This window comes from Amphiura filiformis, chromosome 10 (assembly GCF_039555335.1).
Source record: "Amphiura filiformis chromosome 10, Afil_fr2py, whole genome shotgun sequence".
In the NCBI taxonomy this organism is placed as follows: Eukaryota; Metazoa; Echinodermata; class Ophiuroidea; order Amphilepidida; family Amphiuridae; genus Amphiura; species Amphiura filiformis.
In genome coordinates, this window is record NC_092637.1 from 53,200,759 (window position 1) to 53,224,278 (window position 23,520).

General features: G+C 38.1%; 1 protein-coding gene across 1 annotated transcript in view; it reads left to right on the forward strand.

Annotated features, from left to right (window-relative positions):
- LOC140163021 (probable JmjC domain-containing histone demethylation protein 2C) overlaps positions 1–23,520 on the forward strand; it is a 285,573-nt gene that overhangs the window by 187,599 nt on the left and 74,454 nt on the right. The window contains 1 exon segment of the mRNA XM_072186361.1: positions 15,984–16,075. Within this exon segment, the coding sequence (XP_072042462.1) occupies positions 15,984–16,075 (92 nt within the window).

A 23,520-nucleotide genomic window follows, 5' to 3' on the forward strand; every position in this document is an offset into this window, starting at 1 on the left:
TCAAAACCTTCCAAAAGTGTTTCTTGTATTAGCAAGACTGTAGAAAGCATCTCTACTTCCTAGACATATTTTTTGAAAAGTTATAACTGAATTTCAAAAAATAAAAAATATAATTGAAGAAACCTCAAAAAAGGAAGCGGGAGGGGACGTGAAACATGTTTATTTTTTTATTTGGCCTAAACATGAGAGAATTACCTTTATACAGTTCTCACCTTGGTCTGGGGCGAGTCTGTTTTATTTTAGGGCCATTTGTCTATAACTGGTTTTTACATGTAGCCCTATGGAGAGAGTGCCCGTTGAGGGCGCTTATAACCCCATTTTAGGAACAAAATGTGATTTAAAAAAAAACGGACTCGTCAAGAATTTTCTAAAATTGTCAGAGTATGTAGTATGAACATGTAGAAATATAATCGAGTAGTTGCCCTACCTGCCCTTCTCCGAAAAAATAAATAAGTCCTATACCTCAATGATAATGAAACCTAGGTGTTCTGGTCAAAATTTGGTTATTTTTGGGAAAAAACAACCCTTGTTCGTGTGGGCCCTTAATTAAGCTTGCCCCTTGTTATACTTCGACATGGAAACTTATTAATGCGGTTTTGGGAGCAATTGAAGGTAGCAAGTAAGGGGAGGAAGTGACTAAACAGGAATAGCCATGGCTCCTTCCTGACTCTTTAGATCATGGGTCTACCCTAAAGGCTACATCATACTCAAAGGCAAAGGTCAATGACCTCTATTCAAATATTGCTTCCAAGATGACCAGGGTAATGTGTTTAACACAATACCTGCATGCAAAGTTCAATGAGTATGTTGTAGTAAAGAGGCTAGTTTCTATAGTTGAGGTTGCTCATTGGTGTATTGTGATCTTGTCTGCTACTGTTTGTTGCCAAAAACAATGACATCATCAACCATAACAAATAGGACCTGGAATTAAGAGTAAAGCTTGAAGCCCCTAGTTTAGTAAACCACAGATCCTGTCATTCCTGTTGGCAAACAACTACAAACAAGAGTTATAGGCCTGCATATATCATATATAAAGTGATAACCTCGACCATGGTGTGTGTGCAATGCTACATTGCATCGGCCCTACATTGTAGCTGTGATTACCCTGGTCCAGTAAATAGCCCCCCCCCAAACAGGCTCCAAAACAGGTTTGTACCCTAATCAAACCACAATAAATCTTTGTAGCCAGGTTGACCACCCGAATTTGATTCTGGTAAGTTGGGAGAATAAGATATACCCCCCAGCCCCCACCTCCGGCCCCCACATCCGGCATCAAACCCCTCGGCCTGTTGTGATTTGCTTTGGCGTCCGTCCTCATTAGATCTGCTCACCAGCAACTCCTTGTTTTTATCCACTGCTACTTTGAAACTTGCAGACATCTCTGTATGCCATCATATATTGAGTAAATTGAAATAAGTCATCAAGTGTTCCTTTAATGTTGCCTCCATCAGTTCAGACCATGTAAATGTCAGACATATTCATTCTCACAGCCTGGCTGGCTGTGTATCTCCCACTACTCACTTTAGTAAAAGGTCAAATTGTCATATTCCAAACATGTCTCTTATTCAAGTTCTCTGTCAAACACTCAACTAGACATGTAATTGTAATCTATTGATCTAAATACAATGAAGAGATTTCACTTTATATTATCAGTTATTGCTACAGCCTACAGCAGGGGCTCTCAATACGCAGCCCATGGGCCATGTGCGGCACACAGACCAGATTTTAGCATGCGTAACAATGGTGGACCCTTGAACAGCTATAAAATGTATGGTATACAAGGTGTATGTATGGCCCTCAAACACAGATCTTTGCAAATTATGAGTTTGGCCCCCTGCTGCCTTTGACCAAATGTAATTGAGATCCCCCAGCCTATTACAGTGTTTATCCCACCCCAGCCTATCTATAGGGTTTTGCACAAAGTCACTCAATATGGTGCCAATATGTCACCAGTATTTACCCAAATCACTGACTGGTGTACATGAATACCTCACCAAGGTCCAGACCTGTGAATTAAAACATTGGATATGTAAGGACAAGGTCACCTGCCCAAATCCCCAAATCCTAGTATAAACATTTCAGTAATCATGATAATTGCTGGTAATACCACTGTACCAAATGTCCCTGGCCAGAGTTGGATTGGCCAACAATTCTTCATCACCTTAAAGTGCATGGTTTCAACATAGACCCTGAAAGGTTCATGGTTCTTACAATGTGTAAAATGACAACAACAGCTAGGTTTCAAAATAAGAGAACAGCAAGTTTGTTTTTTTCTTCAGAGATGTGTTTCCTCAGTCAGGTCAACAACCTCATGGCATGAACTTAAAGTAGAACCAACCAACAGTAGAGTCCATTAATGTAGCTTGTGTGCTAGATGAATGGGCGATTCCAGTTGAAACACATGCATCCCCATGGAAGACATGGCCTGAATCTCTCACATAGGTTAAATTTCGTATAGAATGCAATTCACACTTCCTGAATAAAGTTGCGTCTTGCGGGTGTATGGATTTCAACTGGAATTGCCTTTATTCTAGCAACCACATGTTTAGTGAATGTTTCTTGCCAGCCATTATGGTATGGTGTTGATTTCATTCATGCCATTGCACTTCAAACATCCCAGTCTCCAAAGACATAGTTCAAACCCCAATAACTAGTGTGTGCATTCATACAACAACCCTTTGAATGTATTGGGTACTAAAACTCATACCCAGCAACATGAGGTGAACCTTTGAGCAATGGTTGTTGAATTGAGGTTATTGAACTGAGCCTTTTGTTACTATATCATGTTGGTTGGTAATATGAATTAGTTTGTCCAATCCATCGTCTCGTGACCCAGATATCCATGCTATTGTGTGCACATCAAGGCCACTCAATTCTTCACGGGTGCGGAAATTAGAAACCGACAACAACGACAATAAGGCTGATAAAGTAAACTGGCTCCATAATCTTTTGTTGGCCGATTTATTTAGTTAGGCTCAAGTGAACTGTGGAGCTATATGGTGTATAAATAGTTGGCTCACGATGACGTGCTGTTTTATGGTATGGATATAGGCAGCTAATTAATGTAGCAGTCAATTAAAAACTACCTCCAGAACTGGAAAAATGAATTCACATGAATTGTCCACATGTTTTGCTCTCTCTCCCCTAAAAAGGACCAAATTGTGACAAAATTGGGTGCATTTTTAATATGAAAAGCAGGTAGGGCATATTAGTATGGAGAATGTCAGAATTCCACAGTCCTGTGGCACATCCCCATATTTGTTTGAGGATTACCATCCTACTGGATTGAAAGTGCTGCTCATAGTCAACCCCCCCAAAAAAAAAACCCAAAACCAAAACAAAACAAAAATAAACCACACCCTTACCACAAGCTTCAGTTCTACCAAATACACATACACATCCCCACTAGTCAGTCCCCCAAACACAATAGGGGCCTACATCCTACCACAAGTAAGCTCCCAACACACACCCACATGTAATCGCCTCCAAACGTGGACGCTGTTGAGGACCATGCACACGTGGTCGTCTGAATCCGTACTCAAGCGATATACCGAGGACGTTTTCCGCCATTTTGTTTGTGTATTTTTGTGTGTATGGAATTTAACCTAGCAACTGCAGACGTTATTTCTTATATACCGATAGAGGTCGTATTTCGCAAATACATTATACATGCATTTGCGGTCGTTTGCAGGCATCCAGAAACCGAGGACGGTCCCCCATTGCAGGGTGGTCCGCGATTTGAATGTGAAGTGCGAGTGTGTGTCCTTGTTTGCTGGCAAAAACAAACACACCCCCACAGGTTAGCTCCCCCATACACACACACCCCAAAAAAACAAAATGCACACATACACCCTATCCCAAGTGCCATCCTCCTATCACTTTGACCACAAGTACTAACTCGCTGTTAATAATGGTAAGAAGTGAGATCGGCTTACACCGATACAGTGCTCAAAATTAAGTCCTCTCATGTAGGACTAGAATGCCTTCCATCCCAGCAACTGGAGTGAGGTGCATCAGTAGGCATTCATTCTAGCTGTTATAACCTGCTGTTTGTAAGTACCATAGCCAGCACACACCAGCAGTTGAAAGAAATCTATTGCCCTATAGCATTTAACCTTTAATTCACCATGATTTCTGTTGTCAGAGGAAATATAAGGCTGTGAGGTGAAGTACATACATGTACACAATTGTGTGCTTTAGTTTGGTTAATTCACAAGACATATAAAAATGGCAGTTGAAAACCTACGAATAGAGCAGAATTATGAAACCTGTTTTAGATAGATTTTGTATTATTATAATCCATTAGTAAATGTACTAATTATCCAACCTGCAGATGGGAAACTAACAATTAAGGAAGGATGGAAATATAAGCTTCAGTAAATATGACCCATTTGGCATTCCATACAGGTCATATGGGTTGCTGCATGCAGACAAGTAGACTTCCACGCATGCTTGATCTAGTTACCTAATATCTCACAGCGTGGGTGAGAACTGTGAAGTCTATGGAGGAGGTAGTCAGTCAGTATTTCATATGCAAGATTTTCTGTAGTAAACAAGTTTTGCATAAATCTAAGGAGAAAATGGAAATGTTTGATTACATTTATTTTTACACTTTACCAATTTTGAGCTGTTTCAATTGTTTTTTAAAAATTAGTGATCACCAACTTCCTAACATTGACCTATAGGCCTATATACTACACAAAAGGAGTTAATTGTTGTGATAGTTTGGAATGTGAAAACCGTGAAAATATATTGAGCGCAAAAAAGTAGCAGTTTTGAAAAATCTCAGTAGGTTCACTTCCAAGTTGTCAAGCCTGGCTTCCTCAAGGGGTTGTAAGGTTGAGTGTGATTTATCTATACTAGAGTAGCTCCTTATTATTGGATTGGATTCAAGCTGACATGGCCAGAATTTAAATGCAAGTGGACTAAATAAATTAAATCTAATTGATTGCTAGGAGTTACTACTGTACACAGCACAGAGGACGTAGTGAGTATCCTGAATTCATCTAATATAGTTGATTTTATACAGCCAGATATTATACATGCAGACTGTGGGTATACATGCACTAAAATATTAGGTACCAAATGAAATTGATTGCCAGGAGTATAGAGCACTTCAGGACATGCAGTGTGTAGCATGAATTAGTCTCATATTCTGGATATTATACAGCAAGGTTAGTACACATGGGCAGAATGCATGGATTTATTCTGTGATAGTCTTGCAAACATATAGTACCGAATTGGACTAATTGTAAGCACTATTAATGGTAGGATTATACAGTAGAATGCCGGGATATACATACATACATGATGTGTAGTTTCAAAGGGAGCTGATGGACTAACAGCACAGATAGTCTGTATTTTATACAGTGAGCAAATATACATGTGATGGGGGATTACTGACGGAGTGGAATAATTTGATATCTTGTATTTCAAAGGTAATTATATTTCGTAAGACAATGTTTACCATAGGCTCCCTATAGGATTAAGTAGCAATTTAATTTGACCTGTCATATTGTCTCTATTTAACGTTCCCCTCTAATACGCCCCCCCCCCTCATATTTTCGACCAAAATGCTTTAAAATTGCAAAAATGTTCATGCTTCTTGAGTAAATAAGCTTTCCAATCACGATCAGATAGCCAAAAATAGCATTGCAACCCTGAAGTTTAAGTACAGGAAGTGCCACCAGGGGTCACCTAACAGTTATATTTATAAGCTTACATATGGAGTTTGCCTATGTTTTATTGTTGAAAATTTGCCTCTAATAGACACCCCACCCTTTTGATAAATGCACCCCCTTTTTGGAAAAATGCAACGCCCCAGTGGCGTTTATTAGAGACAATGCAGTATTATAGGCCTACATATATGCATTGATTCTTCTCATCTTCTTGGTTTGACATGATCTTGTGAAGGGTGATGTTGGGTAACCTTGCCATCAATCACCTTTTAAGGGGGATTGAATAGTGGGTCGTACACCAGAAGTCACATACAGCGTGTTTCTGCTGAGGGATGATGCAAGGAATGTGCGGTAATGGCCCCAACAGAAACAGATCTTGTGAAGGTGAATGCGCGGTGATGTGAGTGAATCCGCCAAACACCTCTAGGGGAATACGCGGTAACGTTCGAAGTAGAAACAGTTCGGGTGACTATTTTGCGGGTGACACCGGAAGTTAACCTACTCCAATACAGTGCGAGCATTCAAAATCTGACCTTGAAGCGCAGTCATGCCAGGTGATGTAATCTAAATCTGACCTGCTTGAATGTCACTAAAAAGTGTTTCTGCAATTTGGATCTCCTATGCACCGTGAGTTAATGTCTACCCCCTTTAGCAGGACCGAAGAAATGACCTAGTTGACGTTGACGCATATCAATAGTATCGGGAATGATGCGAGATGTTTAGTAGAAACATACTGTTTGGTGTAAGCTTAGGATAGGAGAGGAGGGAAATGGGTTAGAACTTTCAGGACTAACCTTGGTCCCTTTGCTAGCCTTCATACTGGGACAAGTGCTAGTCAAGGATGACTAGACCCTCCATACTTGCCTAGTGGGACAATGTTTATGTATGCTAGGGCTAGTCAAGTAGACCTCCTCATTGGTTTTCAGTCTAGGGTCTCCTTGACCTTCAGCTGTATAAACCAAACAAGTTCAAATGCAGTAGTCTGTTTAATTAGGATGATGACTGGTGAACAGCATCAATCCCAGAGGTCAAGTTCATATTAGATGTCTGGGAGAAGTGATATAGCTGAAACAGAGTAAAGACAAATTGGCAGGTGGTGAACAATGCCTCTTTTCAAATAGTCTACTCTGATAGGCCAGATATATTTGTTTTGACCAGAAATAGCATTCAGGTCCCTATCATTCTAAATTTATGCTCTAGAAAAAGTTCAATAGTTTGTGACAGAGACTACACTAGTGACTAGTCTAGATAAGTTGACCTTTGACCTTTTGATATGACCTTTTCATAGTTTGCTAAGCATAACACTCTGAATGTACTATTACTAATCACTATTAGAAGTGACATTATTTATGATTATTACCACATTGTTTTGATATGGAGTTTGCTCTCATTGTCAGGTTTTGTTTGGTGTATGAAACCAACCAATTTGAGCTGAGACTTTGCCATATATGGAGATTTTACCATTGAATTGTTTTGGGACACCCTGTATATTGTGATATTACTCATTATTAGTAGATCTCAGGAGGATCTCCCATCATTTACTATATGGTCATTTTCACAGTAAAGGGTGTAACTTTTGATTTTTTGGGTCAAAATTTCAAACCATTTAAATATGTTTCTGTTTGCTGAAATCATGCATAGAAGCAACTTAAATTCCAGTAAAATAATGTTTCAAGGCTTAAACCTTTTGATTTCTAATAAAAAAAATTGACATTTCCATAACATTTTGGTTAAAATCTAAGAAAAATGTATTTTACATAACCTCAGAAAATTATGACATGAAAGCTGGAATACATGTGAAATCCCATTCCAAAGTAAGTCAACAGATATAAGTTAAATTTTATACCATGTTTTGCTATGTTTGTAATTGCAGTTTTGAAATTTTTAACATCAAGTGTCATTTACAATGGAAATTTCCAAACCTTAAACATATTTTTTAAGTTTTAATTGGGTTCCTAAAATAATGTGAATGTCTAACTTCATGTACAAATACTACTTGATGAAAGGAACCTCCCAGCCAAGTTTCACAGAAATTGGAGTTATTTTTAGAATTGGCAATTCAAGCGATTTGTGTTTCGGAGGCTTCAGTTAACAACACAGGTGATCATAAAAGTAAAATATTTGGCTAACCACTACAAGTTGACATAAAAAAAAAATAGGTAAAAAATATCACAATTACCAATTTTCATGCTTTGCTTCTAAGTATTGAATTTCAGTTGTGACAAAAATTAAATTATCACAGCAAGTCATTTTTTTTGTTTCGGAGGCTTCATGTTAACAATTGTTAAACATTGCAGAAGTAGTTTTTTGAAAACAACAGTGTTGGGATCATCTAAGCTGTTATTTTCTTGTGTGTATTGAATCAATGATTCTATGCGGCAGATATTGTAGATTTATCACATGTTAATTTTTTCACCCATTTGTTAAGTATGGTGTTTTTTGCATGTGAAGCCTCCTAAACAGGCTTTTTTGGATATCAGTTTATTTTTCAAACATTAACCATAATGTCAATTTTTTTTTAAATTTATGACATTCTGCACATATCAAGTAATAATTACAATGTAGATATCAGTATGCAACACACCAATTTAGATATGCATAGATGATAATTAATCTTATTGTTGTTTCGGAGGCTTCATTTGTTTCGGAGGCTTCAATTGTTAACGGAAAGTTTGTATTTGGTCCCATTTTCAAACGGTGATATATATCTCCACGATTTAAAAACATGTGACTTGAGGATCTACTTTGCTACATTTTGATAAATAGATTTGATGAGCTCTTTTATTTATATTTGCACAAGCTTGCTGAACAGTTTGTTTCGGAGGCTTCAAAAAGTTAACGGAAAAACGGCTCTTTGAAGTCAAGATTTTATAAAAATTTTAAAAGCTTGCAAATCTACCAATTTTTGTTACCCATTTCAAGTTAAGATAACAACTGTTATGAATCAAGAAGAAGTGAAGAAATAACCAAGAATTATGAACCAAAGCTACACCCACAAAGTTTGTTAACAATTGTTAACGGAAAATGAAGCCTCCGAAACGACAAATATCGAAGTCCGGTTCTCAAAAATACAGGGCTGTTCACAATTAAATCTAATGTGGCAGTGTTTACTGAACATATGACTGTACTTTCAGGATAAGAAAAATTATCCATTAACTAACTGAAGAAAACACAGGGTTTTACAAAAATGTTACTATTTTTTATAGTTTTTCAAAATGGCAATATTAAGTACATTTAAGCCTGCTAAAACTGAACGCAGTAACTCCCAAAGCTGATTATGCTACCCAAGGTAGCTGCTAACTAGATGACTTATGTGGCCAAAAATCATGGAATTCTGTGGCTTTATTAGAACACTACGGATTAAAATGTTAAAAATCCAAAGTTACACCCTTTACCGTGAAAATGACCATATACCATTAGTTTTAGCACTCCAATAACCCTAAAGGTGCTAGTGTTTTTTGGCGAACAGAAAACATAGAAGGAATGAACAAAGAATTTGTTTCCATCAGTCAGGATGTGAAACCAGGACTCCTCATGGGCCAAGCACTACATTAGTGACTGGTAGTCATTGGTGTTTCGCTGGCCTAGCAAATATAACCATGGGTATATGACTTGGGGTGATTATGTCACTGCATCAGCTGGATGAATGTATGCATGCACAGTGGCTATGTGCAGTATATTTTGTAGCAGACCACGGTTTGTTAGGGTTGAGGCTCATTATTTTATTAACCCTAACACTCTTCTAAGGCGTTTGGTCGGAGATGCCTTGTGTGTTTCCCACCACTTCACCGGTACCATGATGCATTCCTCTTTGTGTGTCAGCTTAATTTGTCTCAATATTTGAGTACACATACCTGTAGGTCAAGCACCCCTCAGACCTACCATAAATTGCTACTTGTACTCCACCCATATACACAGAAACTGAAAGTATATGTAATCAAAGAGAAATTATTGCAATTCTGAGTAAAGAAAAGGATGTGTTGACTTAAAGTTGAACTTGTAATGGTTTCCTTTGTGTGGTTATGTAAGTACTGTATGCTCACCATAGGCTATTATAAAGTCCAAAGTTTTGAGATTTTTTTCTTCAAAATATCAAGAGCTGTCTTACGAACAATTGTACCAATACTAGGCTTATTTATACATTTAGCGTGCCTATTCCAAAGTCATTACAATTCTGAAGAGAGTTAAGCCATTATTTTCACATACAGATAGTGATATTCTACCGGTTGAGGGTTCACTAACATTTCCGCAGGCTGATGATGATGATTTGGCAGTTGTTGATTTCTCAGTAATTAAGTTAAGTCATTGAGCTTCATGTAGTAGGCCGCCCTAATGATAATATCAAGCTCATACGCAGGTTGTTGAATTCAGTCACAGACCTATGTCAAACTGCAAAATGTGTGAAAATAAAACCTACCATAAGAATTCTGGCTTTACGCATTGATACAGTATTTCTCCGTTTTCAAAGTGCACTAATATGGAGGATTTCCTTCATCTGCCATATTGATAAACTCTTAACACCAATAGGCCTTGTTTTCTTCATGGTCAGAACTCTGATTATCATCAGGAGCTTCCTACAGGTTGTGACCAATAATTGTAATAGGCCTATATCCTGGTTCGAATGAATGGTGTTTTTCCACATTTCTGCTTAGTATAACCACAAAGTAACACTTACAAGGAATTATTTTTAGCTTTGCTCCTAAGTTGACCTATGGTTTTACATCCAATAGAGAAGAAAAGAGAAGAAGAAAAAATGAGACGAAATCAAATACCATGACATATCCCCTCTGAAGTATGACCAAAGGTGCGTTGGTGAATTCCACACATCCGATTTCCCCGATAAATATGCGGCAGTGAATTGCCACCCTGCATTAATATCAAAGCAGCAGAAAAGACTCAGTTGACAGTGACATCAGAACACATAATTATTGGGAGGTGTCTTTACACAAGGTGCGATTCCTGTACACAATCAGGTAGCAAATAATTTGACCTCTTCTATTGGCAATCAGGACTGTCCGGATTTGTGTGAATATACCCTCATGACTTTGCATTGTTTTTTCTACATTGCAAACCAAATAGTTAAAGGCAAACAAAAATTGGGCAACTTGGTCAACTGCAGATGACCAAGTTCCAAATTTTCTTTAAAATTTCAAAAATATTGTACATTTTCATGAATCGGCATGGAATATTGATTAAAATGAGTACAAACAAGCCTAGTGTTGGTTCAGTAGTTCTGGAGATAGCTCTTGATATTTTGAGAAAATATCTCATAAATTTTATGACTTTAATGTTGAAGTCTATGGCTAGCATGCAGAGCATAGAGGAACATTGGGTGACTTCTGATTTGTGCTGAAATGTTGGCAGCCATTGATCTTGACATTGAGAATAACTGTGTCAGCCAGCTACTAACGTGCAGGAAACATTGTAGGAGAAATCCTGGTTATACTAATTGTGTACTTGATTTCCTTCCTAGCACAAGTTGTAGGTCTACTGGAAAAATGGAAATAGGATTGGAAGACATAATCTTTCAAACAGGGAGTATGTATTTCAAATTGAGTTACCTGGATGGGGGGGACTTTGAAGTCTATCAACCCCCTGTGTGAAAGATAAAGGTTGTATCTTCTGTAGGGGGTGTATGGATTTCAAATGGAAGAGTCCAATGTTTGTTCTATGTTAATAAAGTTAATGCACTTTAAGCTTTGAGTGATATTAACCCTGGTTTTGGCTATCGGAAAGGAAAGAAGGAAAGAAAAAGGAAAGATGTTGAACAAATAAGTTACTTGGCATCCCTGGGATTCCAACCTTGGACCCTTGGGTGCTTAAGCACTTGATCAAAGACCAGTAGCCACAGGTCTTTCGATGGCCTGGCCAGTGATTCTGTGTGTATATGACTGAAGGTGATTGCATCATGGGATCATGTGGAATGCAAGTTTGCTTGCGCACTGGTTTTCCATGTTAGATTTTGTCAAGATTTGGCAGTATTAGGGTTAAGCTTCGAGTGATATTAAAGGGCCATTTTGTGTAGCTTTGTATGACACTTGTTCCACCCATAGATAAAAGGATGTGAGAGAGGGGGGACAAAGAGTGAATGGCAGTGAGACAGGAGTGTGAAAAAGTGAATAGAAGGGGGAAAAGGAGGAAGGGAGGGAGAGAGGATAAAAGAGTGGATGATATGGAGGAAAGAAAGGGGAAAAAAGGTTCTAAATACAATGAATGAGTGGGAGATGAGAGTTTGATATGAGAAAACAGTGAAAAGAAAGAAAGAGAAACTGTAAAACATGTGAGTAGGCAGGGATGAAGCAAGCTTTGTACCACACTTGTTCCTCCCATTTGATTATCGGGGTGATGGATGATGGCCTGTTTAGATGTGATCAATTGACATATTTAGGCCTATCCCATTCAATAGGAAAAACAAACATACACATAGTGGTAATTTTCCCTAGTACAGTTATCGCTATTTGGTATGAGAGAGTTATTTTGGGGAGTGTTATTTTCGCCTGGTCCTGCCCTATACCGACAGACACAATAAAATGTTGATTTTGTTTCCAAATTTGATGATTTTTTTATGATGATTTGTTTTTAATTTCTAGGCATAATGTGCAAATGTGACTCCTCGCCACAACTGAGCCCGGATGTCGCCAATCATCATTTTTGAGATATTCAACCAAAATATTCTGCTTGAAATTAGCTTTAAAATGATGTATATCATGTCTATAGTACTTGACATTTAAGTAGTGAAAAATCAATAAAACAGTCAATAAATCCTTTCTTTCCTATTGTTTATTGTTAAGTTCGATGGAGCATATCTCAATAGTGGCACTGGCGACATCTGGGCTCAGTTGTGGCGAGGAGTCACAAATGATTTCAAATGTATAATTGAAATGCATTCTCATGCCTCATATGGGGTGTCCCAATTTCATCCCTATAAAATCAAGAGCCATAATTGGCTATTCCTGTTGAAGTCCATGTCCCTAGGACCTTAATCTTGCACACAAGGAGTGTGAATTTGAAATGGGGTTACCAGAATGGGTGACTCCATTTGAAATATACACCCTCTGTGTGAGAGATTAAAGTCATAACTGCTGTAGAGGGTGTATGGATTTCAACTGGAATAACCCAATAGTTTCAACCCCAATGGCATAGTTCATTGACCTACATTTAACAACAACTCAAACATGGACTCTTTATTGTGAAGATGAGTAGAGGTATTGTACCAAATACATTCTAAGGTATTATATTCAGTGATTGCATTTATAAGCATATTGGCATGATAAACTCTCTCGACTGCAGATGACAAGTTTCAAATTTTTTTTAATTCAAAAATTTCAGAATTTTATATTTCCCAACCATATTTGGAATCAACATGAAAAATGCATTAGAATGAGTATAAACAAGCCTAGTATTGGTTCAGTGGTTCTTAAGGTAGCTCTTAATATTTTGAGAAAATATCTCCAAACTTGAATCTCGCATGCAGAGCATTAAGGTAATATATTCAATGATTGCACAAGAACAGTGTGTTGATCTCACCCACTCAATCACTCTCACACAGATACACTCAACCCGCTTAACCTAGATATAGATTTATAGAAAACGCCCCGATTCATTCGTCATTCTCTCTCTACGTACACTAGACAACTCCAGCCATCCTGAGAGCACTAACGCAATTATCACACAAGTAATAAATGGCCGTCTTTGCAATTGTAACACGGCACAAAAACAGGAAGACGCTCAGTTGAGATGGCTAAAGGCTTAAAACAAGATGGTGTACTCAAAACATTGACCAAAACGATTTTGTTCTCTGGCGTTGACGGGATTTTTCCCCTGCGAGGCTCCCGTCTGCTAACCGTTGAATTGTGTACAAGTCTGTACATGTTTTGACACTCAAAGTACAAATGAGGAGTTAGCCTTTTATATGATGCAACTGATAATAGCTCTTATGTAGCTCACACGGTGTATTAAAGGTATTTTTACCTGATTTTTGATGGAGGGTGGGAGTTGCATAAATATTGTCTGCTGAGGTTACCATGGTAACTGCATGACCTGTATTAAAAGTAATGTTTTACTCATAGTTCTTAAATATGAAAATGTGGCTTTCTGAAAATGTTTTGAGCTATAAATGAACAGAATGTCAATATTTTCACAACATATGTGACAAATCTCAGCAATTGTATTTGATATGAGTTGAAATGTTACATCACAATGGCCTTATCCCAATTGCATATTTCAATAACCTCAATTAAACAACCAGAGTGCAACATTTGACCTCAAGTTGCAGAATATGAGTTTTTGTACCCAAAATGGCCTTATTTCCTTGTGGCAAAGTTCAGTGACCTCCATTTAGCCAATGTAGCTCAAAATATTTTGAAATCAGATTGTAGAGTTTCTGTAGCAAAGTAAACAAATTATACAATAACAGTCAAATTTTAATTTCACCTGATTCTACGCCACAAGTTATGAAATAATATTATTTTACAATTGTCAAGGTTTTCTGGTCGTTTTAAGCCAAAGTCATGAGGTAAAATGAAGGAAAACCCACACATCTTTGCCGCTTTATTAATTGTGATTTAATGTATTTGCGTGGCTGTTATCCTATCAAAAGAATAAATTTTGCTTCCAATTTTATATGTAAGTCTATCAGGGGTAGCGCTAGAACAAAGCACTCCAGAGTCCGCAGGGACCCCCAAACTTGCAGAAAATCTGAAAGTAGGGGGTCCGTAAGAGAGTTTGGTGAGTCCGAGTTGCACAAATGCAGCATAAATAGTATGTCTGCGGTAACACTAGATTGAAAAGCTGGGGGTCTGCAGAGACCCCTGAAAATCCCCAATGTCATTCAATGAATGTAAAGAAATAAAGAATTGTGAGACTACAGATGAGTAGCAGGCACACACACACAAAGGGTTTATGAGGTTCAAGAAACTCATCTTTATCTATCACAAAATAGGCCGGTGATAATGCAGGGGCCGAAGGGAGGTATTAGAGTACTGTCTGTGTCAATCTTGTCTTATGGAAGGTACCAACCTGCTTTCATATCATCAAGAGTAGACATACTGGACTGGATGTGTGTGTATGGGGTGGGGTGTGGGGAGGGGGTGGTGGTGGGTGATGAAGGGAGGTATTAGAGTACTGTATGTGTCAATCTTGTCTTATGGAAGGTACCAACATGCTTTCATATCATCAAGAGTAGACATACTGGACGGGATGTGTGTGTATGGGGTGGGGTGTGGGGGAGGGGGTGGTGGTGGGTGATGAAGGGAGGTATTAGAGTACTGTATGTGTCAATCTTGTCTTATGGAAGGTACCAACCTGCTTTCATATCATCACGAGTAGACATACTGGACGGGATGTGTGTGTATGGGGTGGGGTGTGGGGGAGGGGGTGGTGGGTGATGAAGGGAGGTATTAGAGAACTGTGTGTGTCAATCTTGTCTAATGGAAGGTACCAACCTGCTTTCATATCATCACGAGTAGACATACTGGATGGGATGTGTGTGTATGGGGTGGGGGAGGGGGTGGTGGTGGGTGATGAAGGGAGGTATTAGAGTACTGTCTGTGTCAATCTTGTCTAATGGAAGGTACCAACCTGCTTTCATATCATCAAGAGTAGACATACTGGATGGGATGTGTGTGTATGGGGAGGGGGGGTGGTGGTGGGTGATGAAGGGAGGTATTAGAGTACTGTCTGTGTCAATCCTGACTAATGGAAGGTACCAACCTGCTTTCATATCATCACGAGTAGACATACTGGATGGGATGTGTGTGTGTATGGGGTGGGGTGTGGGGGAGGGGGGTGGTGGTTGGTGATGAAGGGAGGTACTAGAGTACTGTCTGTGTCAATCCTGACTTATGGAAGGTACCAACCTGCTTTCATATCATCAAGAGTAGACATACTGGACTGATTGTGTGTGTATGGGGTGGGATGAGGGGGAGCGGTGGTGGCGGGTGATGAAGGGAGGTATTAGAGTACTGTCTGTGTCAATCTTGTCTAATGGAAGGTACCAACCTGCTTTCACATCATCAAGAGTAGACATGCTGGATGGGATGTGTGTGTATGGTGTGGGGGAGGTGGTGGTGATGAAGGGAGGTATTAGAGAACTGGGATATCATTCATGACTAACGCTGTACATCAGAACTACAATGACTACTAATAGTTGTGCAATATTATGTTAGATTGAGTTAACAATAGCCATACATTACAAGAGACAACACTGCATCAGACAAACAATACCTCCTTACTTTGTATCCCCCCTCTTCTCCATTCATTCTGATTGACTTATTTGTATGTTTTTTTTCTCTTGTCTATTTTCAGTTGTGAATTCTCTGCTGAAGGGTGAAAATGTTGGAATAACACCCAGGAGAAGAGCAGTCAACAACAATCCCACATCACAGGCAAACAATGCTGTAAGTATGCTTATAATTAGTTGGTATAAGTATGTCTATCTTTGGTATAAGTATGCCTTTATTTGGTAAGTTAAAAATAAAACATGGGTCCTTGCCAAATCTGGGCTCAGGCCACTCTGCCACTAGGGATGGGAGTGTAATATCAATTCTGTTATCATTGGAGAGCATCTGATTTAATTGTTACAGTCCTATGGGGGGAAATGAACTTGTGACACCCAGCTACCACAGTGAAGTAAGGCATTTTAAACTCTGGTGCATCAGTGGTCTTGGATCACCAAATTCCTGTAAAGTGTGCTGAGGCTTTTTATGTCTGTGCATATTGCGCTATAAATCATGGCGCTTTTTACATCTTGCATGAATAGAAATGCCAGTTTGGAGATAAGATGTCAAGTGTAATTTGCAGTAATTTGCTCCTCACTCCGGTGCTCTCATCACTTGATGTCTGTTTTGACCCTTCAGTGGTTGCCATGGTAACATGAGATGCAAATGATTGGAATTGGAAGTGAAATGAAGCAGAAAACTGATGGAAATAACAAATTGGGAAGATTAGGCCCTTCACAATTGATTCCGAGTTTACTGTTCAAGATTTTAAAAATAGGACGAGGTGACTTTTAATTACTAATTATTAATTATCTATTATTTTCTTTATTTAGTATTAGTTATCACAACCGATTATCAAACCGTTTTGACGGGAGTCGGCATTTAATTATTTTATTATATGCTTACTTTTACACATAGTATCAGGTGCAGTTATGCTGTTTGTTTATTCATCATTATTGTTGATATGATTCATGTTAGAAAGTAGCAAGTAAAAGTCATTAAAAGTTATTTTAAAGGAGAAAATCCAAAATAAAAATAAAATAATCAAATATTTTGCAATTTTCAATTTTGGACGTGGGCGGTTAACAGTAAACTAAGAATTTAATGTGAAGGGCCTTAGTGTATGATAGGAGTAAGGTCATTTGTTGAGTACAAACCAGGAGGAAAAATAATACTGAAATGTGCTCATTTTTGCCGCACATTTATTTTTTGCTGTGTTTCACTGGTCTGTTAATGCTCTGAGGTTGGAATGGACGTAACAACTCCAGGGGAGTCTTCAAATATTTTGGTATATACGGATGTGCCATACAGACTTTTGGATGCTGACTTTCTCTATAAGGTCCTACATACTTTTGGCTCTTTTTGTAACCCATCAGTTCCAAATTTTTCACAAAAAGCACCCAAATTTGCTTGCTTATTGTGAAAAATTGGTATAATATACTAATGGACATAAAAATGTGTCTTTGTTTACACTAGAAATCCCATTATTTTCTGAACATTTTGGGACTATCAAAATCTCATCTTGGCTAAAATTTGAGATGACATGGCCCTCGCCTATATCCCTCCCATTCTAAACAAATAATACCTAATAGACAGCAAAATATGTTGAACAATATGTGACTTGTTTTTCTAAGAAATTTAATTTAGTTTTGAAGAGATGTAACAGATTGAGCTATGAATTCAATCAATACACTAGGATCATCTATCTCACGCTCATCTATCAGGACACAGTTCTTTAACCCCAATACATTTGTACATTCATTGAATGACCTTTGAAAATTTGGGTACAAAAACTCATACTCTGCAACTTGAGGTCAAATTTTGTACTATGATTGTTTAATTGAGGTTATTTAACTATGCCATTGGGATGAGGCCATTGTGGTTCATAGTTATATTGGCTGGAGACTGGACCTTGTCTAGTAATATAGCAGTGCTTCATGGCCATTGATGATATTAATCAAATGAGAAGAAACCATGAGTGATGAGTCAATCAGCACTCTCCCTCACAAAAACTAAGAATAGTACCGTTCTGACGCGAGTATAGTCCCACTGGCTTGGAAGGTGAAAAAAAGTGTGAATTAGGGGTGGGAAGTTGCTTGTTCACAAGGTGCAATGTGCATGTTTCATAACAGAAAATATATGTCAAAGTCTATTAATTTGGCATCAAAAGCTTTAAAAAGTAGCCTCACTTTGCATTGTAAAAAACTTAGTCCTTATTTTCTCATATTTTTGGATCGAATTTCGTCTTACCTTCACTAAATAGAATGTTGGGAAATTTGTTGATGAAATGCGGGCATTTGAGGAGTATTAATTTTTGTACCCAACACACTCAAAAGTCATTCTTTTCATATAGAAGTGTATTGCAGTTTAAAAATTGACAGTTGTGCATGTTGAGATCATAGTGAGCCAATATATGTGAGAGAAAACACTGTTTGTTCAAAAATATTATATTTACAAGTCTGTATTATACCGTAGGATGAAGGAGAAAGAGAAGCACTAAGGCTGGTTTGTTTTTCAGCCCACGCAGTATCAATGAACTCCATATCTTGTCAAGGCAGAGAACCTGTCTGGTTACAATGATATGAAATGGTACATGTATGATGATGATGACAATGATGATAATATAGGTTAGCGGTAGCTAGTGGATGCTGATGATGACAATGACAAATCGATCACGATCATGATGGATGACAATGTTGATGATGATGTGATGATGCGATGACAATGTTATTGGTAATGATGGCAATGTTGGTGATGGGAACCAAGGGAGAACAGTAGAACAGTACTGGGGCATTGATTGGTCATCCCAGATATAATAATAAATAAATAAATAAATAAATAAGTAAATGATGTTGATGATGATAAAGATGGATCATGATGATGGCAGATGATAACAACAAGGATGATGATGCAATAACTTATGTAATTGGTAATGATGATGGTGATAATGAGAATGGTGTTGGTAATGATGGTGTTGGTGATGATGATAATGATGATGGATTGATGGTATTGCTGATGATGGTGTTGGTGATGATAATGATGAAAAAAATGATGGTGATAATGATGTTGGTGATGATGATAATGATGGTGTTGTTGAAGATAATGATGAAAATGATGGTGATGATGATAATGATGACAATGATGATACACAAGTCGTTGATGACGAGAACAAGCTGTACTAAATTTAAATGACTACAGCAGGATGAGGGTTTTATACATGCTAGGTTTTCCTGTCATCTATGTGTGGGACACAAAGCGAGAAAGATATATGTCCAAGGTTTGGTGCAAGAAAGGCCTATCTGCAATAGCTGCCCTATAGACAATTTGTCAATATCTGCATTCTCCATTGTACACATGACACCTGGCAGCTATTCACCTTTTCTGTAAATCCCATAACCCTTTGCGAGTACACCTGAGACCTCGTCATTTGACGTCACGCCGATCTGCGCCGATGCGCACATCGTTAATCGAACATCGTTACTGCGCATTGCAAGTCGGCGTGACGTCAAATGACAAATTCTCAGGTGTACTCGCAAAGGCTTATGGGATTTACCGAAAAGGTGAATTGCAGATAGCTTTAAAGATCAGCTTAGTGAGAGTACACAGTATGGTGGGAAGAAAACTGTGTTTTGGGACATTGTAATGTTGATGCCTTCAATTAGGGCAATGTCTTCTAGTAGCTGAATACACCAGCCAGCCAGCCGGTCCGCCGGCACAGATATATCTAAAATATCAAAGTAATATAGTATGTTAACAGAGCAGTCTGAGTGTTGACCAAATTCTATTTAGGTCATCTCCACTGAGCAACGGAAGCATACGTGCATATTATGATGAATGTATTGATGTTTTCTGGGTTAGACCAAGATGATATTAATTATCTGGAGCAATCGTAGTGTTTGTAGTGAAGTCTACGGCTTCAACATATTTCATAATATTTTATGGATGGTTGCCAATAGCAACTGCTTCATAATGATAATTGTTGAGATGGAAAGTGGTGAGATTGATAGCCTGATGATTTGAGGTCAGTACTATCAGAGATGTGTCCTGGTGTAGAATTGGATGTGGATAGACACTAAGTTATTATACCTTGTCTTGTACTGCACAGTCGGATGATTGAGGTCAACACAACGTTTGTCTCTACCAGTATTACTGTTGAGATCTGCTATCTACTGAATATATTCAAACATCTTTGAGATCTGCTATCTACTGAAGATAACATCTTTGAAATCTGTTATCTACTGAAGATAACATCTTTGAAATCTGCTATCTACTGAAGATAACATCTTTGAGATCTGCTATCTACTGAAGATAACATCTTTCAAAGATGTTATCTTAAGTAGATAGCAGATTTGATTTGAAATCTGCTATCTACTGAAGATAACATCTTTGAGATCTGTTATCTACTGAAGATAACATCATTGAGATCTGCCATCTACTTAAGATAACATCTTTGAAATCTGCTATATACTGAAGATAGCATCTTTGAAATCTGCTATCTACTGAAGATAACACCTTTGAGATCTGCTATCTGCTGAAGAAAACATCTTTGAGATCTGCTATCTACTGAAGATAACATCTTTGAGATCTACTATCTCCTGAAGATAACATCTTTGAGATCTATCTACTGAAGATAACATCTTTGAGGATAACATCTTTGAGAGCTGCTATCTACTGAAGATAACATCTTTGAGATATGCTATCTACTGAAGATAACATCTTTGAGAGCTGCTATCTACTGAAGATAACATTGAGAGCTGCTATCTACTGAAGATAACATTGAGAGCTGCTATCTACTGAAGATAACATCTTTGAAATCTGCTATCTACTGAAGATAGCATATTTTAGATCTGATATCTATTGAAGATAACATCTTCGAGATCTGCTATCTACTGAAGATAGCACATTTTAGATCTGCTATATACTGAAGATAACATCTTTGAGATCTGCTATCTACTGAAGATAACATCTTTGAGATATGCTATCTACTGAAGATAACATCTTTGAGATCTGCTATCTACTGAATAAATAATAATATAAATAAATTTTGGATTTATAAAGCGCCTTTCTCCAGATCTTAGAGGACTCAAAGCGCTGTAATTTCGCTGCAGTGAATCATCACAATCAGATCGCATCAACTAGGTTGCTGCCGAACGGCGCACACCTATCCGCATTTAGATTGTAACATCCACCAATTATCTGTGCAGCTCCCCAAATTCCATTGGGTGAAGGAAGTCTTTGATAACCAAACAACTAATCACCGATTTTTTATGATACAGGAGGAAACCGGAGATCCCAGAGAAAAACTGCGAGAGCGAGCATGGAATCGGGATAAACCAAGTGCACATGAGTCCTTGGGCGCCGGGCTTGAACCCGGGATCTCAGTGGTGCAAAGCGAGGGAATTACCGCTGCGCTAACTCGCCCTGAAGATAACATCTTTGAGATCTACTATCTACTGAAGATAGCATATTTTAGATCTGCTAGGATGTGGACAGACACAGTCTCATTTTTCAGTGAATTGTACATGATTCAAAACCACTAAGATGATGTTTTAATTTGAGAATAATTATATTCTAGTCCACTTTTTAGGTAACAATAGGGTAAAATAAATAAGGGGGGGGAGTAAAAGTCCACTTTTTACATGCAAGGGATTTATTTGGGGGAAAAGGTCCACATTTTGGAAACTCCACACCCAAAAATACTTGATACAGGCTCTATGATACAGGCATGTGTCTACATGAACTACATGTAGTGTAAATTGCATAATTTAAAATATATTTGAGTTGAAGCCTATTAATACCCACACTACGTGGCAAGCTATTTATATTGCCAATCAATTGAAAATTGCTTCTTGATCATGACTGAATCAAGATATCTGGCATTTAATGAAAGTGTTTTGTTGCTTGACATTTCAAGGATAGTGAATATGGTAATGAGAGAGAGAGAGGTTATTTTTACTTCTTTTGATGGATGTATTTTCCTGCTAATCTAAGTGGTAGTTATTTATACATATATTCTTGTTGATCACAGGCATGTATGCAATTTATATTATCTGATTTATAGATGTAAGTGTGGATATGCTGTGCTATGTATAGAAGAAGATACAGCAATATCAGTGAGAAATCAATCAGAGTGGGGTTCTCTTGAAATCAGTTTGAACAAGACTCATGGTAGTTATCTATTCATTTCCAAGGCAGGGACATGTATTGGAAGTTAAAAATCATTGCAGTTGCTGAGTTTGGAAAGTGACCCATTTCTTGCATTCCGTATCTTTTTTGGTCAAAGAGCTTGGTGACTATCTTTTTTTGTGGATAACACTGTTTCAAGACCTGTCCAAGCCACAAGCAACACAGCATGTTATTATTTTAGCATTAGGTTGTAATGTGGAGATATGCCCATAAATAGCTGGATATCATAGCAGTATTAAGTTCTTTCTGTCTGCGTGTTTCTACTGAGGGCCAAATTCCGGGCCATGCCGTGCCGTGCCGGGTCATGGCGGGTAACAAGCCCAGTAGAAACGATCTGGGTAATCGGTTGCCGTGTCATGCCGGGTCATGTGCTCGCCTTTCGTGATCCACCTCTTGAGGTGGATCATGCCGGGTCAAAGCGTGTAATCCGAGCAGTAGAAACAAGCCGTGTGATCAGTTGCCGGGTCGAGGTCATGCGTGATGCAAAAATAACGTGATTTATATTCTACTTGTACAGTATAGGCCTATAATGTAGTAGTTCCTTCTCTCTGATATTAGGCCTATATACACTGGCCACATGTGTGACTCGTATGAATTAAAATGGATATGACTTTACTTTTGTAGGCTATATAGTTATTAATGAGTTGGTTATATTTTTGCTGTAAATTAATTATCATAATAGCCAATTACTAGATCCACTGGTAAATTAATGCAATGTGAATTAACAAAAACACTCAATTGTGATTGTAGGTCCTATACCATGAGCTGCCATGCGTAGACATTTAAATTAAGGATACAACCGTCATGCGCTCGCTGAAATCTATTTTCCGTACTTCCGGTTTACAGGAAAAAAATGCCGTGCATCGTGCAAGACACAGCTTTCTGGTCTCAGTAGAAACAAGCTGGGTAACGGTGGCCGGATTATGATCGGTATTTTGTGCCCAGAAAATAGCGGGTCAAAAAGCCGTACGCTCAGTATAAACACGCTGTATAATCCGTGTTGAACAGTTTACAGTATAGGGGCTTTATAATTCCTCAGTTTCAAAACTGCTTTACATTACATGAAGCAGATGGAGAAAATATTCTCCAGGTATTTTAAAATTTGCAGAACTTTTGAAATTTGATGTTAAAATCGCAAAAGTAAAAGTCACACAAAAATGTCCTCCTAGAGTATTGTTACTTAAAACAAGTGTTTTCATTCAAATCCTGTGACATCTTGAGATAACATGTTGAGCACACCTATGACGACGCCCGGCAACCTTTGTGCACACCTATGGTGATGCCTGGCAACCTTTGCACTTTAAGAGAGAGATTGGAAGCCAACTGCTGAGTAGGATATATATTTTTTTTTTTCTTCTCTTTGCCATTGGGAATATTAGTATAGAATTGCTTTATCAAATGAAGGAGAGACAAGGGTACTGCATAAGGAACACACAAAA